Source organism: Cottoperca gobio, chromosome 3, assembly GCF_900634415.1.
Source record: "Cottoperca gobio chromosome 3, fCotGob3.1, whole genome shotgun sequence".
In the NCBI taxonomy this organism is placed as follows: Eukaryota; Metazoa; Chordata; class Actinopteri; order Perciformes; family Bovichtidae; genus Cottoperca; species Cottoperca gobio.
This window is the reverse complement of record NC_041357.1, coordinates 26,030,513-26,051,697: the sequence shown is the minus strand read 5'-3', so window position 1 is coordinate 26,051,697 and position 21,185 is coordinate 26,030,513. Positions and strand designations below refer to the sequence as shown.

The 21,185-nt window shown below is 43.0% G+C and overlaps 1 protein-coding gene across 2 annotated transcripts in view; it reads right to left on the bottom strand.

Moving 5' to 3' along the window:
* Positions 1–21,185, bottom strand: part of LOC115025818 (semaphorin-4B-like) — a 41,448-nt gene that overhangs the window by 5,038 nt on the left and 15,225 nt on the right. Inside the window, exons 3-14 of one of the 2 annotated variants that reach the window (XM_029458295.1) lie at positions 12,707–12,867; positions 12,453–12,539; positions 11,728–11,826; positions 9,103–9,214; positions 8,547–8,663; positions 8,063–8,220; positions 3,298–3,479; positions 2,746–2,896; positions 2,130–2,340; positions 1,803–1,918; positions 845–1,002; positions 309–400 (exon numbers count right to left, since the gene is read on the bottom strand). In XM_029458295.1, coding sequence (XP_029314155.1) covers positions 309–400; positions 845–1,002; positions 1,803–1,918; positions 2,130–2,340; positions 2,746–2,896; positions 3,298–3,479; positions 8,063–8,220; positions 8,547–8,663; positions 9,103–9,214; positions 11,728–11,826; positions 12,453–12,539; positions 12,707–12,867 — 1,644 coding nt within the window. The remainder of the gene's footprint in view (positions 1–308; positions 401–844; positions 1,003–1,802; positions 1,919–2,129; positions 2,341–2,745; positions 2,897–3,297; positions 3,480–8,062; positions 8,221–8,546; positions 8,664–9,102; positions 9,215–11,727; positions 11,827–12,452; positions 12,540–12,706; positions 12,868–21,185) is intronic. The other variant, XM_029458302.1, reaches the window with a different exon arrangement.

Below are 21,185 nucleotides of genomic sequence, written 5' to 3'. Positions count from 1 at the left end.
GTTAAGTTTACCCTTAAGCTTATCTCACAGACATTGATCTTCTCATCTACTGTAACACTTGCTAAAAAATAAATAATTTATGCCGAGTCATCTATAAGTGTATCAACAGAAACTATATCGCTGCATATTCAAACTATAATTAAAGTGAATTCTTACACACAGAGGTGCTCGCTTTAACCTGCCATCACGTAAACCTGCAACCACAAGTGATCGATTCGTCCCTGATTCCTCCGTGCGCATGTTGTTTTTGTGTCCAGTAGGTGGAAACACTTTAATTACAGACCACTATGCAAAGAGAACACACTCACGAGAAGATGCTGGTTTGGCAGATCGGGGGCTGGGAAACGTCCGGTTACAAATTGCTGATGTATCGGCCTCCTCCACGTCTTGCTGCCAGTGACTGAGACAAAACAGAGCGAAGAAAACAACAGGTTGAGGGATCGCAGCTGTAATGAGAGGAACCTGGTGTGTGGATGTAGTCGTTCAACTCTCTCGAAGTCTGTCATTGTTACACCTGAAGAGTAGCTTCATCTGCATGACAGAGTACAATCTTCTTTTAAAAGCTTCTTGTTCAAGCACATGACTAGCGGCTTTGCATGCTTCTTTTATGAAATTGGAAATACACTGCACTGAAAAAGCTGGAAGTTGAAATGAATTGACTGAAAAGCAAATAAAGACTTTGGTCAAGACTCAGATTAGATTTAAACTTGAGACTCGACTCAATTAAGGTGGTTTAATGAACAAACACAGCCTGTGAGCGAACCAAATGAAAAAGTGAATGTTTAGGAATTAGTGGCTGAGTGGCTGTGTGTGTGTGTGTGTGTGTGTGTGTGTAATCTCTCACCTGTCAGGTGGAGCCATCCTGACGTCCCGACACAGTCGCCCGGTCCAGGCGCAGTAAGGGTCCCTGGACAACACACACTCTCCACAGCTCAGGTAATTGGAGCAGTTGGCCACAGGAACCTCCACCAGCCCAGAGTTGGACGACACAAACAGCAGACCCTGCGGACGAGACAAACACACGTGTGAGTTTATGAGATACAAATTTCTCATCAACAAAACGTCTGCTTTTGGTTACTTATCCCTGATTTCAAAAAGAGAAACCATGCTAAAAGAATTACTCAAGACAAACAGCAGAATAAAACCTAAACAAAGTACTAACTCCGGCCAGCTGTTCTCTTACTTCATGCCAACCAAGTCATTTGATTGTGATCAAAAACATCTGGCTCAAGTGGACGCTACGGAGCATCGTCATTCATTCTTTCACATTTGCATCACTTTCCACGCCGTATGCATCAATGTGACGTTGTGACTGTGACGCACCCCCATGTTCCCAAAGTGCATTCTATATTTAGGCCATCTTATCTACCAGTATATTAGATAGACATCATGTGTCTTTCATATCCCTATTTGGAGCTAAGAATATCCTCACAATAAGCATCTTGGACTTTATTACAATTACATAATCTTAGATAAGATTGCTGTTTGGCTGCTTTGGCCCCGGGAGAGGCCATTATGCAATAAAGAGAGAAAGGTAATGAAATTTAGCTCTGGGGAAAATGCCAAAGAGGATCAGAAACTCTGTTCCAGACGGTGCTATAACTTAGAGGAAAACTCGATGGAGCGGTCCCTGTGGAAAGAAAACGTCTGTAGCCAGCTTGTGCTCCGGTAAATCTAGCTCCTCCACACTTTTATTACTTGAAAATGAATTTGAGAAAGTAAACATTAAATATAAACTGACACAAACCAGTATGACAATATTGATTATAGATGTGTATTAAGATGAAAGAGCTGCGATTTACCCTCTGAGGATCGAGTTCGATGTGCTGCACGGGCTGAGGCTCGGGGAACAGAATCATCTCCTCGATGATGTGCATCTTATCGTTGGCGTTGATGGCCTTATGGAGCTTTCCGTCATCTGGGAGACACAGGGGACAAGTGGAAGTGACTTTTACTGTAGGCAGGGGACAGCTTGTGCAGCGACTTCTACCGTTTTAGAAATCACAAAAAGTTCACGTTTGAAAACACTGGGAGTAAACTGTGGAATCTTATTTCTCCTTTTTAAAAGATTTACGGACAGACCCGCAACATAACAAATGAGTAGCTGCTGCTGCGTAATGAGCCATCACCTGTTCCGATGAAGAGCACGTCGTAGGCCCTCTCCATGCCTTGGATCTTGTGCACGGCGATCTGCGTGTAGCGAACGCTGCGCTTCAGCAGCAGGGGAGCGCTGCGGATCACGCTGTCCATCAGGAAATGGTCCTTGACAAAGTTGAGCACTTTATCGGGCATGTGCAAGGACGACTGGATACCCATTTGCCTCGCATGGTTGGTCACGCACTGTGGGGGAGTAAATTAGAAATGATAAACAATGAGGCAGGATATTGTCTTGACCTGTATTTAAATGGCTTTACTTATGAAGAACATTAGGGTGAGGTATCATTGGGCACAAAGACTGAATACAATGGGTTGACTGATAAAGTAACAGTGTTTTCTTTAAGCTAATATCTAGTTTTAAACATTTGATTTGCTCCAGGGACTTATGAAGAGTTAAACTTCAGTACTTTTGGAAAATAAAAAGGAGAACATCTTCTTCACAACAACAGAAAACTAACCAGTCTACTGAGACTGTAATATACATTGTTTGTAAGTGTGAAAACCAAAGAGAGATTCGAGATGTGTAAAAATGTGACTGAACAGAAATAGGTTGAATTGCATGTTTGTCACATTTCCTGCTCCACTCACCGCCCCGGGTCGTGGCTCTGGCACTGGGTGGTTGTAGGTGTACCACTGCTGTGTCTCCCGGTTGACCTCTCGGTAACGCCCACTGAAGGCTCTTTCCACCTGTGCCATGGTGAACGCGCACACCGCTGAGCTGCCTGATGCTCCTTTATACCTGTGAACACATACAACAAATGTTACACCTGGTTGAACGCATGTTACTGTTTTTTACCCATCCTTTCTGCAGTTGTCATTTTATTTCAGGAAACTGACAGCTTGTGTCTGGAGAACAGTTGTAGAGTGGGCACTTGACTGATATCCATATTACAACCTTTATTTTGTTGATACATTAATTAGACATCGGGGTCGCGTGAGCTTGTGTTAAGTGTTTAAGCTCATTACAGCTGCTCTCAATTCAGAGGAGCCAAGTCAGAAAAAGGCAACTAGCCAAGTTTGAGCGCAGATATTAAATAAAAACCGGCTCAATATGGTGTGTGTGTGTGTGTGAGCTTTGTCGATTCTGTGCGTTTGTGCATAAAACGTAATTCAGAACAAACCCCTCCATTCGTTTCTTACCACTGGGAGGTGAAGACGCCATAGAAGACGGTGCTCTCCCAGCTGTCTCCCATGGGCTTCAGGACAAACATGTCCTGGATGATGTTGAAGGGGAAGCCGTCATCAGGGAGGGAACACAGGAGCTGGGCCTTCAGGAAGGTCGTCCATTTCTTCTGCAGCACCCGCTCGCCGCCTTTATCCCCCTGCAGACAGTTCAAGTACGTTATAGAAGACTGTATGTCTGATTTAACCATCACTGATTAACACCCCGTTAATAGTAAAGAAGAGAACATGTCTCTGGACACAAAACAGGGGGAAGGAATCAGACCATACGCAACACCCAGCTGAGGTTATAGACCTGGGCTACATGCTACCTTTAAGAACCAGACATGCTTCTGTTTCAAACCAGCTACCGCTATGTACCACTAAAACTTCCCAAGTACCACTTTCTACTGCAGATACCAACAATGTAACAATGAAAGAGTCGCCTCTGCTCAGCCTTTGCTGTTCCTCTGGCACTGTGACGGTAAATCCCAGATTGATGTAACCTTTTCATCTGGCTAGAAGTGGTGCTAGACTCGGCGCCTGCTGGCAGCTCAACTCCTGACTCCGACTCCTCTTCAGCATTTAAAAGGTTTGTCTGACTGAACTGTCGGGGACAGAGTTGTCACTTGCCTTTCGACTGTTTTTTTGGACCTTGTAGCCATTTCATAATTCCACTCATTGTGATTTAATAAACGACCGAGGAGTTGAATCCGACCGTATTTAGGTAAACGTCCAACAAACTTGTATTTCTAAAATATTTAAAACGTATTTTTACATCATTACAATGTGATGGATATATGCAATACATTTGTTGTTTGTCTGTAACACAACTCCTAAACTTAGATCCCAACATATTAAACAGCCAGTTGGAGCACAATTGTTAAGTCTTTAATAAGCAAAGCTCTTGTGAACCACCAGTCGTACGTGTAGTTTGGAAATCACTGCTTTTGGTCATTTAAAATGTGCTACAAATAACACACTCCAAAAATGAATTAAAGTCTTAATTAACATGCAAATAGTTAATTTCAAAACTGCTGGACACGAGATGTCTCCTTCTTCCACTTGAACTGTTGAGTGTCTTGAATACGCGATTTAAAAAAGGTGAACACACAGAGACACTTTCCTCACACAGCAGATGCATTTTTAAAAACGTATAGTGTCAAACTGCTCGTACATCATTATGCACAATGAAGCTTAAACATCCACGATGTGTTACAATAAGCAAAACACTTCTTTGAGTGGGGCGGGACTTTAGATATGCTGTTAGACTTGCAGCTGCAGTCCCTCGTCTCTGCTTTAGAGGGCGCTGTTGTTGCCACATAAGGGAATCTGAAAGTATTTACTGTGACAGTAATGACCCTTTTCTTTATGGAAATAAATTGGACAAATAATCACAACCAAACAGGATTTTAGTGTTCTGATGTAATTAAAAAGAATTGAAACCCTTTGCTGTGGTGAAGCATGTGTGTGATGCATTTATACCAAACTACAAAGGGATATTTCACCATAAAATGTGGGAAACAAAAAAAGCTGCCTCAGCACAACATATTGGTTTCTCTTTGAAGAAGAGGAGATGGTGAAATGGAAAAACAAACAATAGTTAGTTATTAATTACAGCTTTGAAATCAGCATCAGTGGTGAACTCCTCTTCTCCTCTGAGGCACAGAAGAGGCCTTCACTAAAGATAAAGATAAACAGTTATCAGACGACTTTGCTGGGACTAGCAATTATCAAAGATCTTGTAAACACACACCAAAAGAAACTCCTCCCGAATACAGCTAGCAAGCTGGAAAACACGGGAGGAGCAGGAGGACGAGGAAGAAGAACACGACCAAAACAAGTGGTCTCGCCCAATCTCAAGACTCCTGCCACAGATCCAAACTATCCCATCAGCACGTCCTCCAAAAACAACTCCTACACCACAGCACGAGGAGTGAATCACCCTTGAAGAGATAATAAAATGCAAAACTCTAAGTATCCCCGTTTCCTCCTCTGTGTGCAGTTACACACAAACCATGTTGCCGGTGAGGTGAAACCTCGTCGGGCAGATGCACGGCCTGGGAGCCAATTACCAGGCCGTGGTAGTAACCCGTCCACATAATGAGGAGAGCACATTCCTGCTCTCAGCTGTCCGCCGCCGTTGTTGCCGTGCTCCGCTGGGCAGCTTGTACTCCCAATCGCATCGACTGCCCCCACCCCCCTCCGCCCCAGATAGCCGCCCTACAAAAGTAATGTGGCTCTTTTGTGCCGTGTTACACCACTCTCGCATCTATCTCAACTTCACATTTCAGATTCCTCACATTTGTCAAACCTGAAGTAGGTGAACGAGAAGTAAAGAAAGCGGTGCCACACAGGGTTCATAATCTGCCTGCGTTTCACAGTCCCTCAGTGTGCACACCTGAATAAACAAAAGAAAGAGGGAGTGTAAGAAGGGAGGGGGACAGATGGGGAAAGAGGGGGGAGAAAAAAACAACTTCGGAAGCAGAATTACTTGGCAAACCCAAGTTAAACAGAAGTTATACCGGCGTGAAGAAACTGGAAAGGCTTTGATATCGTACAAGAAACATGGCCTCTTAAAAGTAGCAAAAAGGTCTGGCAAGATATACACATCCAAAGTATTTCACAAATCAAAATAAAAAGCACGTTCAAAAATATTTGGCCTTGGCAGAGGGGGAAAAGGGAGCGTGTGCTTTCTGTCAGTGTGCAGGGAGGGGCCTTCATACCTCGCTGTTACCTAACTCTGATCTAAGTTCAGCACTTTCTGCTCTCAGTAGGAGTGCACAGGGCGTGTGTTCAGACGTGAGACACTATTCTGAGAAAAACAAAAAAGAAGAATATGGTAATAGTTGGGCGGATGCTAGCCTGCAGCAGAAGGGCTGGTTCCTCAAAAGACAGTTTGGACCGGTTTGGTCTGGAGGAAAAGACACAGCGAGCGATGGACAGGTGCATGCTGGGGTTCTGAAAACAACAGGAAGTTAGTTATTGTAGTTTGGTATTTCTCACCAACGAGATCAGCGGCGGCCGCAGCTCATGGAGGCAATTATGGTACTTTAAAACCCTTAGAGCCCGAGCATCTACTTTCCCCCCGAGTCACATAAGGCAGTCAAATCTAAATACACAGACACGATGTGCATGTTTTTCAGAGAGACATCACACGTAAAACATCCACAAATCTGCTCATGAATCTTTAAAAAGACGTCTCTTATAATTCCAGAACTCCGAGAAACAGGCTTTTAAGTTTTTTCTTTATCATCAAAGTAATCCAGTGGTACTTTTCTGAGTTTATTGCAAACAGAAACTGCTGATATCTAATTGGGCATATTAAAAAAAAAAAAAAAAATGGTACTAATTTTAAAAAGTGTTAACAAAGTTGACAGACTTCAAACCTCTCGTCTAATGCGAGTTTCACAAAAATAGACCGACTTATTCTAAGCCTAAAAAAAGTTAGCCGCCGCCGCCCCCTGGCAATATTTGAACTAAGACCCATGTTTCCATGGTAACAATTAGTGACAGCCGTTGATTTCCCCAGAATCCATGGTAAATTAGTCCTACTTAAGAAAGTCTGTCTTTAAAAACCAGCTGCAGATTTATGATATCAGCTGCTTGCATGCAAACTAATCTGCAGGACAAGTTGCACAAAATGACAAAATCCAAAAGCATTTATTTCAATACGTTGATTCGTTAATGTTCTTAAACCACCTGCATCACTACTGTACTGCCACAGAACAGCGTCTGAAAAGAGAGCTGCTGCATTCCAGAGACATAAAAGAGCTTTATAGAGCAGAGAAAGCCATTCTTCTGTCTCTATTGCACACTTCATCTGCAGCAAGTAGCCACAGTCCGGGGGCTTTTCTGTCAATGATTTCCATATATAGAACCCAGGAGGTGCACCGCCGGCTGCGAGAGGTGTCGCAGCACCGAGCGGCAGAGCCTAGCAGGACTAAGTCATTAAGCTGTCACTTAAGATTACATGCTGCCCCCATGATTACTCACATTACTGCCTCCGTGAACAAGAGGCATCAGTCGGGGGGGGATGCTGAGTGCATGTGTATCAGGCAGCCGTTTAATTGATCTGATCACAGGTGAAAAGGGATAAAGTCTACCGTTGATCATTTAAGATGATCGACTGAACTAAACTCTCGAAGAGGAGGAGGAGGAGGAGGAGGAAGAGGAAGGGGATGACGTCAGCAGTTTAAATGATGAGAGTGGATTCTGCAGTTTTTACAGTTTGCCTGGAACAAAAACAGGCCATATAGTAGAGTGGAAAAAAGCATTTCATATTGCTGCGAAGCACCCTTGAATACTAATAATGCCTGCAAAGCTCAAAGCGCTGGTGGAGAAAGGCAAAGAGCTGGAGGGATGGACGAGTGCAGCTGACATTGTGAGGGAGGCGGAAGGAGAGGGGGAGATGACATTGCAGAGAAAAAGGGGAGGGAGGGCGGCGTGGTGAGGAGACGATGATTCAGGCTATGGGAAACCAAATCTGTTGAAAACATGTTTGCACAGTCAAATAGAAAAAAAAAAGCTTCAGCGCATGAGAGGCTACTTCCATTGCCTGTACACGGGCATGACGTACAGTTAAATGTGACCAAACGTGCTTTGACATGGGAGCGTCCCGCCTTGTTTGGAGGTAATTGTATCAGGATTAAGGAGAGGGAGCTTGAGGCCCTGCTGTGCGTAGTTGTCTTGAGTACTGACCTCATCCCCCCCCCCACCCCCCCCCAACCCCCAGGTGACTTACCTTACACACGCGAGCGATCCTCGACACAATGGTGTTGTCAAAGAAGTCGAATTCTTTCCCCGCCTCGCTGAAGAAGAAGTAAATCTTGTCGTCGTCTCCCACGGGGTTGCCTATTGGCTGACTCTCCTCGATGTAAGCCGAGCCGACAAAGACCGGATCTGTTAAAAATAGACAAAGAAGGAAACTTGCATTATCTACGCTAAAAAGAAACTGTTCTTTCATCACTTTGGTGTAGTCGTACGTTTGGAAAGAAGTCAGAGTTCAGTCAGGAGAACTCTGTCAACTCTGTTTTGAAGTACATGTGCTGCGACTGATAGGACCGGGCTCCCACGATCTAAAGAGAGCTCGTCTTTGCTCTCGGTCTGCATGCATTAGCGACTGCGCCTCGCTAATGATCGCTACTTTTTTGGAGCTTATCTGCTCTGTTGGGTACATAATGGAAGATGAGTAGAGGGAGAGGAAATGCCGTCTGATGGGAGTTTACCTTGCAGCCATTTTAAAGAGTTTTCCGTCTTCAGAGCAGTTCCCCGACCCAAACTCTTGTAAATAACCGGCTCGTTCCCTTGGAAGTTACTGACAGTACCCGTGTACAATTCGCCATCTGGAAGAAAACAAAAAAGATTGCAATATTTTCAAATTTAACTCTCTTCTAATTAAACAGTAAATGACAAAGAAATGGTGCTCTGGAGCTTTTCTTAATTGCAACAGATGAAGTAAGTAATAGCTTAGAGCGAAGTGAGAGCAGAGCAGTGTGGGGGAGGATTCAGACTAATCATTTCTTCCTCTCATATGCAGCTCAATTATTCACTAATTGCTTGTCAAAGAAGTTGAACACAGACGTCTGTTGGTGTCCGGCTATTTCTCAGAAGGACCGGTTCAGACGAACAACACGGGCAGGCCCGCCGTGACTCATTACTGTATCAAAGTGGTAGTTAACGTCAGAGTAGCTTGGGAAACGGCTCGTAATAACACCTTGTTCTTCGCATGCGAAAATGTTTAATGTGACACGAAGAGAGACAAATGTGTGCATGACTACATACCGACAATGATGGCCGTGGATTTGTACTCGGGATTAAAGGGGCAGCGGCTGCGCCCGTCTTCCATCACGACCTCGCCCACTTCGTCTCTCTCCAGTGTGAATGTTGAAGTGTTCTGGAGACGAGACGCAAACAGAAAAGGTTCCTCAGGCTCAGTCCAATTAAATTCTACTTACGTTCCTTCGCTCTTCTTCTTCTTCATTACAATATACGCAGCGACTCTGAGGCGCCTCTTTGGAGACTGTATGTCACATGACACATACACCAACATTACAAAGGATAAGTCTGGTAATACCTTTATTAATTGATCAACACTAACTACTCATTAACGCAGCTGCGGTCCTTTATTGTGAGTTAGCTCCGCACACACACACACACACACACACACACACACACACACACACACACACACACACACACACACACACACACACACACACACACACACACACACACACACACACACACACACACACACACACACCGTCCTGTTGCCTTTAATGCTCCCTAATGTGTATTAATCCCTTGCTCAGAATAGTCCCTGAAATATCTTTACTCCTGTTCTGTAATGCTCGCTAAAAACTACAGCGACCAGCTGTTGCGGGAATTTATTGAGCCTTTTAAAGAAAATACAAAAAAAACATTTAAATTAAACATTTTGTGACCCTTTTTAAAGATTTAGGTCATAAACTGGGACAAATAGACTTTGGGGCTGAGTGAGACGAGCAGAGAAATATTAAGAGAAGGACTTATGTACGGTTGCTTTTGGTCTTTTTCAAGGGTTTTGTTGACAAAAAGAAAAATATAGAACAACAACAACAACCCTATTTGCAAAGTTTCAAAGTTTCAGAAAGTCCGTCTGCAGGCAGTTTATATGGTTCACACAGGAATACAACTCATGATAGGACTTCACTCATAATAAGAACTGAGATTTAGTGCCAGAAGTTGTTAATTAAAAGGCCTTAGAACATAATCCTCGGTGCCTGAAGCTGGTTAATATACATAGAATATGGTTTGCTCAAGTGTATATGGCAATAAGTAGGTCAACAATCAGCCTCTGAAGACAGTAACGTCTTCTTTGGCTTCGGGGGAGCTTCGTCAAGCCTCAGACAACATGACATCACTTGAGTAATCTTGGGGCTGAGCTTTTTTTAAACAGAGAGCCTGTGTGACAAACAGCGGGCGGGGAGTTTGAAACATGATGGCGTTTAGCGGGCAGGGAGGGTCTAAAGAAAGACGCCATCGTGCTGCGTTATGGCAAGTGTGGGTGACGTCTTCAAAATACTCGATTTGTCCCGATAACAGTCCAAAAGTCAAAGAAGTTTAACAAGGACATTTAGAAAAGCAGCAAAATCTCACATTTGATTATCTTAAAACGAACATGCCTATATGTGCATTGAAACAGTAGTAATAAGATACTTCACAGGCCGTAGCTTCGAAGAGATATATATATATATATATATATATATATATATATATATATATATATATATATATATATATATATATATATATATATATATATATATATATATATATATATATATATATATATATATATATATATATATATATATATATATATATTAGCTTCAGCTCGATGCATTATTGCACAGAATGAGGAAAGTAGATTTTGTTCCCCATCATTTACATTGAGCTTGTTAATAGAAGACATCTCTCTGCAGCCAGTACAGAGAAGTGGGACAATTACACTGAGCAATAAAGCATTTAATGTACATATGGGAAGGTGAGTAAAAAAAGAAATGATGTGGGCAATTTGCAGTAATAGCAATAACGTTTAATCGAATGGGACAGTGTCGAGCGCCTGTATTGCCTGGAAAATCTTCCCATGCTTCATCATTACGAGTTGTTATTATAGTCGGGGCTTGTTTTAATCCATGTCGGTCATCTGATTGTTTAGCGTATCTTCTTGGCTTCAGTTCAGTGTCCTGTTACTCAGTGTCCCGTTAAACCCGCCGAGACTGTTTTGAGAAGAGCTATGAAAATAAAACATTTATTAATGTTAATATTATGCATCTCAGAGAGCGTCTGGGTGACACACAGTTCTGGTCTCCGTCAACATGACGAGTGTTCACTCAGACCAAACGGGCTAAGAGTTGCTAGGAATCCAAGTTCAGGGCCTAAAGTCCTGCCAAGTCATCTACAGTCTGAGACGATGTTTTTCTTTCCCTCTGACGTCAAAGGGGCCGAGTTTAAAGTCCCGCTTTAAGAGCCGAACTGTCAACGAGCTCGATTTCCTCCCTATCACTGAAATCAATGTCATCCTCCTGCCGGTTACCATCACTCCAGATTTACTCCTCCGCTAGATAAACAGATCTCCTGCTTCCCTCTCGCTGGAAACCACACAGCTCGTGTACCCCCTGTTGACTTGTCTGGCTAAAGTGCCTCAGCAGCATTTAGTTACGCTTGGATAACCGCAGATCCAATACTGACACGGTGGATGAAAGAGCTCGATTCGTCCAGAACAGCCAAACAAATACATAAAAATTCAAAAGAAATAAAAGCTGCGCTAGCGAGAGAAGTGGAGAGAAATACAAAGAAGGATGACAGGAGAAAAATCAACATTTGGAAGGTGAGAAATAGATTAGATTGAGAGGTTATACTTACTATATAGGCACAAATAGGACTGAAGGCGTAAGTGCCACACACATAGAGATGAGTGCTATTCAGCCGCAGGAGGATTTTGATGTAATTGAAGCAATCAGTCTGGATGGGGGAACAAATGAAGAGAGTGTGAAGGTCCATGTGTCCACAAGATATTCTAAACAACCTTAACGTGTGTGAAATACTGGAGCTTGTAAAGTAAATACTTCAGAACAACAACAACAAACAGAAATGCTTCAGAAACTGGATAGAAGAAGTTAAATGGTTAAAAATGTTCCCTTTTCCTCAAACGCTGTTGGGAAAACCTCCCAGCATTACACAGCAGTTGCCTGGTGGGTTTGTCTGTAACACGGAGACTCGAGTTGTACACTGCAGTATAAAGATTTCCAAGGTTTGTCGCCTAGGGATACAACAGCTGGCATGACAACAAGGTAACAGCCAGAGAGCGAGAGAAAGTAGCAGCGCACAGAAAAGAGCAATTCCCCGGCGAGCGTGCACACTTGATGAATCTATTTGTAAATGGTGGAAAGGTTTGTTGGCACAGAACTCAATGCTCCTTTTATCTCCTCACGACACGATGCAGACGAGACTGCGAGGAAAGAACAAACACGGCGTGCAAGAAAAGCCATGCTCTCGATATTGTCATTATTCAACTATCTTCCTGAGGTGTTTTCATTATTTGGCGTTTTTTGTTTGCTGGGGAGCGGGAAAAAAAAGATGCCTCTCACCTCCAGGTTCTTCCCTTTGAAGCTGCATTCCTCTCTCTTTCCAGCAGGAGTGCCCCACGTCAGCTGAAGATGAAAGAAGAGGAAACCCTGAATAAGTAATGGCAAACTGAGAGGCGCACGCTGATTCTACTGAAGAGGATTGTTTCTCGTATATCAAAATGTTTACAGAGTGGAAATAAACCAAACATAAACCAACAGTGAATCTTGCCATTATAATTGCAATCGTTCCTCTGATGATGCACGCTCAGACTCACGTTCTTCTGGAGTTTGGTCTTGCTGATGTCCGAGAGGCTGAGGGCAAACAGCGCCTCCCTGGCTCCGACGTAGAGCATGTCGTCCTCCTGGCTGAGCAGCAAGGAAGTGTAATTGAAGACGCCGTCCACAGAGAATCTCTTGGCCGACCTCTCCTTCGCATCTGGTAAACAACAAAAACACACTGGAGATTAGCATCGCATAGCAGGACAGAACGGAGAGGAGCAGACGGGTACAGAACATGCTCAAGAAACACGCAGAAATAAATCCCCAATTACAAAACGCTCACACTAATAAGAAGTTGGTTTTGCCTTCTGCATGGAGGAAAACAATCAAAGCTTTCCACATCACAGAGCTAAAGATTTAAAAAGATCCAAAGTGTCATCTCATTATCAGAAAAAACATTTGATTTGTGTTATTAGATACAAAACCCCTCATGTGTACTATAACGTGTTCATGTCCAAACTGATTTAATCTGGTTACATTCATTCCAATCTTTCTAAAGAATAAATAAAAAAGGTGAAAACGTAGAGATTTGTATTTATAGTATAGGTAATTTATTCAGAAGACATCATTAAAAATATCTACAGAAAACTATTTGTTGGGAGATTGTCTAGTGCAAGGGAATCTCTCAGACACACATCCAGCACAACACTGAGTCGACCGCAGTCAATCAATGTGCGATACACAAACTATCCCTAAACATGCAACTTGTCACTTCTGCGGCCCTCACTCCCTGTCCTCTCCGTTTACCCCCCCCCCCCTCTCAAAGCGGCAGCTTACTGTAGCTCCATGAGAACGTGTGCGTCAGTGAGCCACGTCCACACTTCCCTGTGCTGGCCAGCTCTCTCTCTCTCTCTCTCTCTCTCTCTCTCTCTCTCTGCAGTGCTCTGCTCAGAGTAAAAAAAAGAAGCTTCTTCCACTTAACACTAATCTACGTCTCCTTCATTGTGCTGCTCGACAACCCTCTTCAAATAGATCCCTTTAGCAGTGAGCCACGAGTCAAATCTGTTACTTTAAATAATGATTCAATGTACACATTGCTCCTTTAAAAGCGTTTCCTTCGACAGTGGCATCTGTTTACCGCTTTCCGCTGTGAAAGTGGAGTTTGTGCAACAGGAGGAGGACAATGGGCCACTTTTCAGTTTCACTTTGGTGCTCAAACGACCCGATGTAGAAAAGGCAACAAAAAGGGTCCAGGAAGTCGTGATTATGGTTCATTCAAGACCTTCAAGCATCGAAAGAGAAACAGCTGAGTTGGGGTTCATGTGGATCTGGATGAGTCGATGTTATCGCTCGATATCCATCAACAAGACGATAAGATCTTGTAGAGGTCATCAAAGACTTATGCAATCAGATATTTGTGCATCCATTGCTTACATAGTTACATCTTTGTAAATGTTTATCCATTGCGTCCCATTCCAAACATATTAAATATACTCGATGTGATCCCCCAGCGTTTTGGCTGTGAGTATGTATGGGGGGGGGGGGGAGGTCACGGAGTCCATTTGCTTGTCCAAATAAGATTACTGGCTCGTATCTGGAGTGGTCAACAATAATATTTGCTGCAGTTAAACAGTTTTCCTCGTGTCGAACCAGCAAACTGCTTTCAAATTTAGATATTTCAGTCACCAGTGGTGCGTTTATCTCGAACACTCCAGGTGGTACATAATGCAAATGGAGCCAGTAAGAAAAGCAATAAACATTTACAACCCACGACTTAAACTTTACAATATGCTTGCAAACAAATGGTTCATCTAGCACTCCAGGCACTTTTGGCAGATGATCGTTTTCCCCTTACGGGAGTGAGAGCCAGCTGCACAGGCCCCATCTTGTCCAAAATCAAATCTAAGGCCTTTTCCAGATCAACAGCCCTCATTCTGTTTAAAGCATCGTGACATCTGGAGGCAATCAAGAGAGGAGCCCGGTATTAAAATCCAGGGAGGGGATGCAACATTTTAAAAAAAGACTTCCTATTGTCATGCAGGGCAGGAAAACATACAAGTGTTCCTACGTGGGGAAGGAAAAACTGGTTTTATTTCAAGGTAAATTAAGTCTGTTCAAATGTCCTAAATGCTCATAAAGGGAGACATTTTCAATCCCAGTGGACCCCGCCGATGGCAGACAAAGGAGTGCCATCTCTCCTCTCAACAGGGGGACATATCATAGATTGACTGTCACGGCTCCCCCGAGTCTTAGCAATTCACTAGGACCCAAAAAACAGCCTTCCCTCAGCATATTAAAACTCTGACATAAATCGCAGTGACATCCTCTTAGACAGACAATGGCATAACGAGCAGAGGAGAGCAAACTCATGAAACTTTTACTCAGAGAGCAGTCTGGGGATACTTAGCGGCAGTGTGTGTGTGTGTGTGTGTCTGTGTGGGGGGGGGGGGGGATTGAGGTCAGGGTATGAGTGGGAGTTTTAGTAACCAGGAAGATTGGATTGAGATGTTGACCTATGAAGAAACATGCAGACAAGAGAAGAAAATGTTATTTTCAAAGCACTCGGAGATGGATGTTTGATAAGAGCAGAAGGTCAAGCCAGTAACAAACCGTCGGTTGTGTCGCGCTACAGCGATTTCAAACAGAAACTCAACTTTCTCTCTCCTCTTGCATCTACAGCGGTCGGTTCTTTGGGAGACTTGTAATGCGTTCCAATGCTTTCCAATGCGTTGCAATGCAGCCGATTAGTTGTGTGTGTTTTGACATGCTTGCAGCAGAATGCCGGGCATCTGCAGGCCATTTCACAGCCAGGCACCAACTCCATTCATCACACGCCTGTTTAATCAGTTGGCTGTCACCGAGCCGGGGCCCTCAACCTCCGCTAATGCTCATCATATCACACCTTCCAACAATACGGCTGCTTTATTGTCGGTGTGAACATGTTGAATTAGTTAGTACTACAGGTTCTTTGAAGTCAAACTGTGCATTTTTGCCTCCGTTCTTTGTGGTTATGAAATCCTACAAGCTGCAAAATAAATTGGCCAATAATCCAAAGTAGAGCGCAGTGGCACAGCTGAAAAGATGCATCAAGGTCTTCATGCAAAACGAACAATGATTTAGGAAATGGATATCTTTTCTCCACTGGCAGCAATTAATAAGGTGAAATTCAATGTTGGCAGTGTGTTCATTGTAGTCATTGATGGTAATGTTTATATTCTTCAAGTGGAGGTAAAGATGGCAGGAAAAAAAACACATCACAAAGGATTTCAAAGAGCAGCTGCTCTGTGATCAGAGAAATGTTTGAGAGAGAGTCAGACTAAATCTATGCACACACACACACACAACGAACAGCTACACACTTCTAGAATCAAAACGGAGATACATGAGGGGAAAGCTTATACGTCTTCTTCTTATATATGTACGGTATATCATATTCCCTACCTACACATGCTAGTGTTAATGTCAGCTGCCTTAACGATGAAGCAACATGCATCGACTCAAAACAAAGTGCTGCGAGACGCACAAGAGAGCGAGCACATGGCCCCTCTAAAACCACAAATAGATCGTTTTAAACTAGATATCTTAAATTTGAAAGTGGCTCGTTGTTTCCTGGCTGCTTGCCGTAGCTTCACATTTGCTGTACGTACATGAGTCGCATCAATTTCCTCATCTAACTTTCGCTGGAAGAAGAATGTTGTACTATACCTTTAACAGAAGCACAAAGACTATGTAGAGTGTAGATAGTGAGTGCTCTTCAAGGATAAAGGCTTATGAATCATCAAAAATAATTCATGTTCCAGACACTTTAATACAATTTTATATCTCCAAATAGCCCCATATTTCTGACTCAAAGATTAAAATAGATTCTGGATAACTCCATCAGTGACCAGACCTCTAAATAGCTCAGTGACATCAATTAAGATTTCCTCTGAATCCCTTCATTCACGTCACAGCTGAGTGTTCAGTGTGTGCTCACTCCCCATTGAGGTAACTAAGATATCATCAGAGGGTGCCAGCTTGCAGACGCAGTGTCGCTGAGAAATAAAATACATGGCAGCACTTTGGCAGGCGTTATATTTCAGAGAAAACGCTGCAGGATCATCCCACTTTCTTTCTAAAGTTTTAATAGTACTCCAAGGTTGGGACGATTGATTGGCTGCTTGGTAGGTATATACGCCTGCCAAGACACTCTTAAAAGCCCCGACTGTAAACATGCCCCAGATTTACTAAAGCCGCATGAGCCAAGTCACAAGGCAAAGGGGGCAACGGGGACAAAGGGGTTCACTTGCAGAGAAAACCCAAAGCAGAAGAGAGTGGAGCACAGCTGATATTCATCTCACACAGAGCTCTGCTTATCTTACATGCACGACTCACATTTATCCCCCCAAAAAAACACTATCAATCTCTGCCCTCTGTACGCCAGAGCCACACAACAGCACGCAGCTTCAAGGCTCTCCGTCTGACTTGATTTGACAATATACTTGATAGCGGCGCAGGAGCTCCCGACTGAAGCGGACAGGGGTCGCTTCAAGGTCATCTGATCCTCGGGATGTTTGGCCAAGTGATGGCTATTTCGTCGCTGTTGACGACTGGCAACCAAGAGCTGCTGTAGTATGCAAGCCAAGTCGGCACGGAAACACAGTTTGTTTGCACGGTTAGAGGACACCGACCTCTGATGGAGGGGCAGGGCTTGAGGAGTTGGGGCACATATTTTATTTTCCTTCTTATATAAAACATATTTTTCATCTTAGCTGTATGCTATTTGTAAGTCTGCACAGTGTTGGAGACCGAACTACAACCGCCACCTGCATCACGGAGGCTCGTGCTCACTTGTTGGCAGGTGTAGTTCAGTAGAAAATATAGTTCCTGCATCAAACTGCTCACAACAAGGCCTGCGGTCTATCTTGAGTAATAAGGTCATGATTGAGTTTTGAACACTTTGAGGCACAAGCCGGGTGCCATCTAGTTGCATTATATTCAAGAGAAGGCAGACGTCTCAACAGTCCGCATCTCCAACGTACAAATATGTATTTTAGATTTTGGGGTGAAGTGTCCCTTTAACATGAACGCTTTACCCGGTCTTTATTGAACTGTCAAACACTCTACAGGAATAGATCCTGAATGTACAGCGAGTAAAAACTCTACAAACCCTGATACACATGAAGATGGAGAGAAATTGGGGCAGAAAAAAAAAATCACACTTTACTGGACTGCAAATAAAAGCTGACAGCACTGAATCAGTGTGAGAGAGAGTGTGCAGTATCTGTAGGGCCAGGCAATAAGGCTCACAGATGTGTTGTTTGTTATCACTGCGAATGATTCTGGGGCTTTGCTGCAATTTTGTGTGTACTGTATATGCTGTGTACCATGTTCGAGTGTGTACACATCATACTGAGAGACAGCTGCACCTTGCAGATAATAACCAGAGCCTGAGAGTGTGTAAGTCCAGTGTTTGCTGTGTGTGAGAGGATTATGCAGCAAAAAAAAAAAGCAAAAAAGGTGTTAATGGTGCCACACGTGCACACATGTGCAGGATCAAAAATCAGGGCAACAACAGAAAACCATAAAATGACAGAATATTGGTTGGAAATGTCAAATCCCAAAATACTGCAGAATGCCCCCAGAATAGAAGAACATCTCCCTGATGTACCAGGCTGGTGCATAACACACTGCATACCTCCAACAGCAGAGAACAAGGCGCTGACACAGACATGATGCTGGGCTGTAATTATTGGCTCTTAGGTGTCAAATGATGCACTCTGGATTGGCACGCACCCACCCAACACTCAAAACAGCGGAGCGATGAAGCGCAGTGGTGTATCCAGAAAATCCTGGATATTAGCTTGGTGAGACAGCGAGAGACACTCACTATGTGGTATCTGAGTGGGTTATTCAAACACAGGCTGAAACACAGAGAGAGGGGGAGGCACAGTCGTTAGAATTTCCTCACACAAAACAGACGTGCCTGTGCTTGTCATGTGTGGGATGACTCTTCCACCTCTTCATCCTCCTCCTACCCTCCCCTTAAAGACAGTAATGTCACTAAAATTCAGATTTTAAGAAATGTTTGTTTGCTTCTAAAGAAAAAAGGAAACAAGTTCAGCCTCCCCCACTCAAAAACTATATATTCTTTTCAAATTATAGTTAATATCATAAAAACAAACCTTTCAATACCTCCATAGTTTCATCGTTAGTGGCAGGGTCCGCCAATGGGATTCAAATTACGTTCACGATCACGAGAGATTCACAGGAAATTATGCACGTGTGCAATCCAGCATTGTTGTTTGTATCAAAGATGTATTAAGTTACTGCTAAACTCCGACTCAACATTTCCTACACAGAGTAGCTTTTGTTGTGAAGCATTAACAGGAACGCGATACGTTTGTCACCGAGGTCAGCCCCGACACCGATCGTACGTCAATAATGCGTCTAGGAAAATATTACATTTTCTGTATTCTTGAACAGACACACTCGTTACACTTTCTGTCGCGTTTCTGAAAATGTAGCCGCTTGCAGGGTTTGCTGTAGCATCAACTGAAATCTTAAGAATTGTAACTTTAAATGGAGGGATCGTGAACTTCCTAATCCGCCTTCTTCTGCTAAGTGTTTTCTTTATCTTGTAACTAACATCCTTACACACACACACACACACAAGATTGGCTTGATGAATGACATGATATGATGTGGCCAAGAGGACTTTAATAGACAAAAAGAAATGGCATTTGAGTTGGTACTGCAAACATTCAAACCAGCTGGCTTGCACATGCTCGCAAATAATTCTTCCATTTTCTAGTTTGCACACATTCAATTTCACAAAAGGCAGCAGTGGAGCTGTGTGCAGTTTACTAAGTGCACTCACTTTGAACTGGCTTGTGTTGAAGGCCTTTAAGTACAGCATGCAGACACAGCCCTCTACCGTGTGTGTGTGTGTGTGTGTGTGTGTGTGTGTGTGTGTGTGTGTGTGTGTGTGTGTGTGAGAGAGAGAAGAGGCCCTTGATGGGAAGAGCAGGCAGGAGTCACACAGAGTAAAGTAGTAAGGAGAAGTGGTCAAGCACATTTCTTTTAGGCACACAAACACAAGACACAGACACACACACACACACACACACAGACACACACACTATCAGGAGCCTGTGCGATCAGGGCCTTCACATAGTTCCAAAACAATCCAACTGTATCTCCGTCACAGGTGTCCTTCTTATTGATAAGGACCACAACTTCGTATCATGAACACATGAGTCCTACACCTGCACACACAGCACACTGTCAAGTGGTCGTTACCGAAAAAAAAAAAAAGGAAGCCATTTCAAAAATAAATAAAAATCTATCCGGCGGATAAGCTTTCTATAAAATCAGACAGTGTAACAGGACCGTTCAGCTCAGTCTATATAACCTATAGCCAGCCAGGCCTCACAGGGACACACACTTCTCCCTCTCTTTTTACATACACACACACACACACACACACACACACACACACACACACACACACACACACACACACACACACACACACACACACACACACACACACACACACACACACACACACACACACACACACACACACACACACGTAGGAATAAGAGGCATGTGGAGCGCATTAACATACTGGAACTGAATCAGGAAAGTTCTGACTTTTAATGAAAGATACATGAGACGCCTGCCTTTAACCATTTAAGTTCTGCCTCAACGCAGACGTGAAAACCTCAAGTGTTTCCTGAGCACCGGCTTATTTCTGTAGAGTCTTGCTGTTTTTAATGGTGTGTGGTAGTGATACATCTTTAAGGGCATAAAAAGAGTAGACACTTATCATAATACTTACATAAATCAGTTTATCAAAACATGAAGGTATTTTAGAATTATATTTATTCCAGTTTTACTACTTCTGAAATATAATACAAACATATTTCTTGACCAGAGGAATGCATTTACACTTTTTCAACATCTCAACAATTAGATTTCAATGAGACTTTAGTGCCTCTTGGATACATTTAACCTTGAGATCGGATATCTATCCAATCCACCCAAAACGAATGAAGGTACTACGTGTAAATGGGATTAAAATCTCAGATTATCTTCATATAATAGCGGCTTCAAAACTCCTTTATGCTGAATTTTATAGAAACAAAAATTAAAAAGCTTTTTTGAAAGCAATGAGACACTAAAATGTGTGTCATATAATAAAACACAATGCTGTGCGACTTGTCCAGAATGATTGACAGGCAGCAGCACAGAAACTATATAAGCCTACATGAGTCTTTACTTTATGAAAAGTTAAATAAATGTAATATGGTTGTGTGTCAGTTATTGTAAAACTATACAAATCTGCTTCAATATGTTAACAGCGATGAAGCAAACCACTTTATAATCTTGCACACATCTACACTGCATCCCAGTAATCCAAAAAAAAAACACCTAATGACTCTCTTTAACCTCACATTCCTCCCTGTCCATCCTCATTACCAGCTACACCATTATTCCTCGCTGCTTGCCATTGTCTTCAAATCAAATGTTCCTGATCGAAATCTGCGA